Raw genomic sequence first — 5,561 nt, 5'->3', positions numbered from 1 at the left:
TATATATATATATATATATATATTTTTTTTTTCACTCATGAAGGATTCGGTGAATGTGCATATTAACTGGTTGTGTTTGGTACCTCTAAAAAGGTTAAGAACCACTGATTTTAGACCTAAAGTATACTTAGTCTTCCTGTATATAAGCTCGAAGTATATGAGGTAAATATTGTGAATATAAAACGTACCTGCCGGCTAGTTCCCTCTGGTTGGTGCCGGTTGCCAGGAAGGTCAAGGTGGACAACACCTGTGGTAGCAGCGGGATGACGTGGGGCCGTTGTGTGGACTGCTGTAGTGCTGGATCCAATTCTGCACATGGATCCAAGATTATGGCTTTAGGGAATGGAAATTTGATTCTTAGCCAGTCATCATCATGGGCCAGGAAGTCCAATAATAAATGCCAATACATAAAGGTATATATTTTAATACAGTAAGTATTCCCACCTACGGACTTCTTTCAAACGGAAATTCCCTCACTGGAATAAAAACCGATGCATAAAAATTCCCACTACGATTTTACATTAGTGATCGATTCGTAACAACGGAAGTTCCGGTACCCGTACCACGCAAGCCACACGGAAGCCAGCAGTAGCGCAAACTCAAGCATGTCCCGCTAGATACTATGGAATGAATAACAGTGCCCTCGCTGCTATTTACTCTCATTGGATCCAAAGTGGCAACATGTAAGTGACTCTATTGGCATGACTTTTACTGGAATCACGAACGATGTTTTATTTCATTCATTTACATTTACGGCCTGTAGATCGTGGCATCCAAACGAAGAGGAACGGTAATGACCGTGGAAGGGAGAGTTGAATGCATCCGATTAGCTGCTCAGAGTAAATTGCTTGTGGCTCGACAGACAGTCGAGTAAACGAGCAAATAGTCCTAATTTTGTGAAGTGTCGTGTTATACTGTATTTTGTTTATATAGCTGTACTGTATGCTGCAGTTTTTGTCTTATAACTGTTTTTGGACCATATCTTTTTGCATTTTATTGCTTGTGTTGTTAAACATGTATTTTGTTAACATATTTGCATGTTCATAAAGGACATTTCAACTCAACTGTATTTATCGAGCACTTTAAAACAGCCATCGCTGCACACAAAGTGCTGTACATGGAGCAACTAACATATACAACAGTAAAGCAAACCAACAAATCAGTATCAAAGACTGTAGAGAGCAACAAACAGTATAACTAAGATCATAATTTGGGTCATCCTGAGTCAAATGCCAAAGAATACAAGTGAGTTTTGAGGCGGGTTTTAAAGATGGGCAGCGAGGAGGGTTGCCAAATGTTCAGTGGGAGGTCATTCCAGAGAGAGGCACCAGCAACGGAAAAGACTCGATCCCCTCTGAGCCTCAGTTTAGTTCTTGGTCCTTCTAATAATGTTTGGTCCTCAGACCTGAGGTGCCGGGCAGGTGTGTAGGGGCAGATGAGCTCAGACAGATAAGGTGGCGCAAGGTCATTTAGAGATTTGAAAACAAATGCTAGGATCTTGAAAACAACTCTAAAATGTATAGGGAACCAATGAAGGGATGCCAGAGTCGGAGTTATGTGCTCCCTCTTACGAGTGCCAGTCAAGAGGCGAGCGGCGGCATTCTGGACCAGCTGGAGGCGCTTAATGGAGGACTGGTTGACTCCAAAGTAAAGTAAAACATGTGCCATAGTTGGTTCTCACATAAAGAAATTGTTATAAGGAAAGATTGGACAATGCAAATATGATTCCTTACTAGACAATACTTACCTGTATGTCAAAAATATATTATATACTTGTGTGTGTGTGTATATCATTTATATGAACAATATTTTTTAATATTGAGTGAAACCGAATGTGTTGAGGCACGATCATATGTGATTTCAACTAACCACCCCACCAACTGTGTGTCCCAAATGTGCGTACGGATGGGTTAAAGCTGCCGTGCCCGAGTACACTATTTTTTTTGATGGGTAAGGCACTGTATGGAGGAAGCCGCATACGCATTTTTCAGGCCCTTATGTGTGCACGTAGAATTTATAAATCCAGCCGCTGTACATTTGCACACTTTTGTCAGGTTTTTTTTTTGCGGTCGGGGGGGGGGGGAATCACATACTTCGCGCAGGTAGTTGCACATGCATCTTTCAAGCCCTGTTTTATCGTACGTATTGGATTACACAAAGATGTCTAATGCAGAATCTGATTTGATCATTTCTGTTCATTAGTTGTATTTTACAGAGGAAGAATTGTATTCAAGGATCAAAGAAAGCCATTAGAACAGTTTATGTACTGTATATCCACAATATTTGTCATAAGGTTGTATGTGATGTGTTCTGTTATTTTAAAATGTTCTGTAAAGTCAATGTTTAATGGTGTTTTATTTTAACTGTTCTAGAAATCCTTTTTACAATTGCAGCTGTTGTGAAAGCGCTGCATCAACGACATAATTCACACCCGATATGCATGGGGGGAATCTCCCAAAACGCTAATAAACTCAACGTATGAAAAACCGGGTAAATGGGAGGATCTCTGAAACCTCCCAAAATTAAATGCAAAATATTGAATCCACAAACAGGTGTTGAAGTATACGTGGGGGTCGACTGAAGGAATTTAAGTTATAAAAAATACCAACCAAGTTTGCGAACAGTTAAACTGTGCCTAGGCCTCATGGGTCACCATCGTAGCGGTTTTGATGTCTCCCTCCAACAAACCCAACTCAAATGAGCTCAGCAAATTTAAGCAGAAGCCTGCAATCTTGATCATTTGAATTGAGCAAATTCTGAGAAAAATTGGATTGATACAAAATACAAGGGTTGTGATCCTTTAAGATTCAAAGTAAAGATTTTCATTGAAGGAAATACATTTTGCATCAAAGCCAATTAAGGAAAAATGAAGCAAACTCAAATGAGCTCAGCAAATTTAAGCAGAAGCCTGCAATCTTGATCATTTGAATTGAGCAAATTCTGAGAAAAATTGGATTGATACAAAATACAAGGGTTGTGATCCTTTAAGATTCAAAGTAAAGATTTTCATTGAAGGAAATACATTTTGCATCAAAGCCAAGCAAATTAAGGAAAAATGAAGCTTTTTTTGCACCACAGGCAAATGGCAGGTCAATTTATTTGATTTGAAAGAGTGATTACATCATTTTAGTGGAAAGGGACAAATGCTGTGGATGGACGGCTCAGAATTTTTCAGCTGTTCCTTGCACGTGCAAGCTTCCGCACTCTGGTGGAACAGCGGCATGCAAACAGGCTCCGGCTCGCCAGCTGGGATTGTCTCTGAATTCTGTGGAGGCCCAGGAGGAACAATGGGGTGCTCTGCCGCACAAATAGATTTGGCAGTTTTGCTGTCGACTTACCTTTGGAGGGTAGATTTCACACTCAAGTTCTCCCACTTGTCTGTGAGCGTTGTAATAGGCGGTTTGGCAGTAGGCGTGATTCTTCCAGAGAAGAGAGAGGAAAGAATTCAATGCTTTGGAGCTTTTAACAAATTATCAACCGGGTAATGAATCAGTTGTCAGAAACCCGTCAAGCATGTTCAAGAAACTCGAGGCAAAACCTGTATGCACCCCTAGTATCTAGACTGATCTAGTCAAGAAGCAACTCACAGCTCGGTCAGGGCAGAGAGGCGTGCAGGCCGCAAAAGTATGCGTGGCCTCTCGGGGGCATGTGGTCTCCACTAGGGCAAACTTGAGCGAGGTGATGGTTCCGATGGTCATGATGTGCTGCAACCGCAAAGACATTAAGGCGTTTAAAGAGGAAGCTTGACACAATGTGGAAGAGAACGAAGTCATCACCTCCTCAGTTAGCTGAGCCACTTCGAGCAGGGTGAAGTAATGGTGGTGGTTCATCTGCTGATTGAACCTGACCACCGCCTCTTGCACGGCGCTGACACCAGTCTTGTCATTGAGGGACAACAACTTGGGGCAGGAAGGACAAAGGGTCATCATCTCATCTTTGGTGTGGTCTGGTCCCAGAAAAGAGCACATGTTCACTATCACGGATTGACTTTAAACTCGACAGCTCACGAGCCAAGCAAGCAAAAGGCATGTTTTTTAAAATAATGTGACCAGTAAGAAACATGGCCCTAAACCAAGTTACCATTCTCTTAAAATGGAAAACTATCATTTGAGTTAAGTACATTTGCCATCAGATTCATTTGAGTTTCAAATTGAACATTGAGCTTCCATTTCAACAATCCCAGTCACACAACCTTAGGCTGAACATGAGGGCTGGTTTCAAATCCTGAGGACTGGCAACAAGCCAGATTCCCATACATGTCAGAATGGAGAGGGGGGGGGGGGGGGAGTAGGACAAGGTGTGTCTGCAGTTCTTGACCTGGTCTGGTGGAGCATTCGTATCGGGTGATTTTGGCCGCACCCCACATGACCCAAAACTTAACACTGCAGGTGGCCATTGCGCCCTAAGTGACAATAACTCAGTTAGCACATCACCAACAGACAGAGCCATCATCTCGCAGGACTGAAGGAATATTCACCCGTTCGTTCCTTTGCCACAGCTCGCATTGGTCCACAGGTTTGGGGTTGGTAAAGTGACATTTGGTCTGCAGCAGCTTCACATTCACATCAATGTGGCAACCTCCAGAAAACTGCAAGGAGACATAAGGGTAACCGACTTAAATGGTTACGACAGCCATCATTCAAGAGCGCGAGCTATAGAAGTGATAAAAAGCACTAACCTGTTGGTAATTGCTTCTTTGGACCTCATGCAGGCTGAACTTGTAGCCATGCTTGTGATGTCGGTTGATGTGCTGGACAGACATGTTGGCCGCCACCGTCACACTGTCCTCACGGCATGTCACAGAAAGCAAAGGTTTAGGTGCCACCAAACCAGGAAGAGCCAAAACACAACAAAGGAGCACAGAAGTCAATATATGAGCCGCCATCATGTCCAGCGTTGAGGAACGACGCCCAGGAAACATCACACCAACACTCGCACATGCACTTTAAGCAGGCTGAGGAGCTCCAACAACCAATCGCAGAGGACGACAAACACCTGACACCTGGCTGCTAATTAGCACTGGGCCTGCTTTCAATCAGTCACCAGTGCAACGCCTCATACGTCTCAGTTGAGGAAAAGTGAATTGGGCTCCAATTTTGAAAAAGAACCTTTTTTTTTTTGGAGTAAAAACTTTTTTTGAGACAGAACAGGTAAACTTTTATCATTTTAGGACTAACCATTTGGCAAGTTCAGTGGGTTCCTGTGCTTTGCAGGGATAGCGAACCAGCCCAACAGAAAATAGCCAAAAACTGAAAAGAACCCATGCTCCCTGATAAGGGTAAAAACATTTCCATCCATCCATCCATCCATTTTCTTAACTGTTTTATCCTCACAAGGGTGGCAGGGTGTGCTGGAGGCGCACACCCTGAACCGGTTGCCAGCCAATCGCAGTGCACACAGAGACAAGCAACCACCTGCGCTCACACTCACACCAAGGGACAATTTCGAGTGTTCAATCAGCCTGCCATGCATGTTTTTGGAATGTGGGAGGAAACCGGAATACCTGGTGAAAACCCACACAGGCCCGGGGAGAACATGCAAACTCCACAGAGAAAGGCCGG

The 5,561-nt window shown here is 43.3% G+C and overlaps 1 protein-coding gene across 2 annotated transcripts; it reads right to left on the bottom strand.

Moving 5' to 3' along the window:
• Positions 1 to 3,079: 3,079 nt before the first annotated feature.
• On the bottom strand, positions 3,080 to 4,928 carry LOC109527253 (alpha-2-HS-glycoprotein-like). 2 transcript variants are annotated; one of them, XM_019889054.1, is made up of 7 exons: positions 4,679 to 4,927; positions 4,478 to 4,588; positions 4,318 to 4,402; positions 3,777 to 3,946; positions 3,588 to 3,704; positions 3,339 to 3,419; positions 3,080 to 3,265 (listed from the first exon to the last, which is right to left on the bottom strand). In XM_019889054.1, the coding sequence occupies exons 1-7, from the start codon at positions 4,919 to 4,921 to the stop codon at positions 3,122 to 3,124; spliced, it is 951 nt and encodes a 316-aa protein (XP_019744613.1). In that variant the 5' UTR covers positions 4,922 to 4,927; the 3' UTR covers positions 3,080 to 3,121. The 2 variants fall into 2 exon arrangements, with proteins under 2 accessions (XP_019744613.1, XP_019744615.1); XM_019889056.1 differs by lacking the exon at positions 3,080 to 3,265 and having other exon boundaries at positions 3,340 to 3,459; positions 4,679 to 4,928.
• Positions 4,929 to 5,561: the final 633 nt, after the last annotated feature.

This window comes from Hippocampus comes, unplaced genomic scaffold (assembly GCF_001891065.2).
Source record: "Hippocampus comes isolate QL1 unplaced genomic scaffold, H_comes_QL1_v1.1 scaffold86, whole genome shotgun sequence".
Lineage (NCBI taxonomy): Eukaryota > Metazoa > Chordata > Actinopteri > Syngnathiformes > Syngnathidae > Hippocampus > Hippocampus comes.
This window is presented reverse-complemented; position numbering and strand designations above follow the sequence as displayed.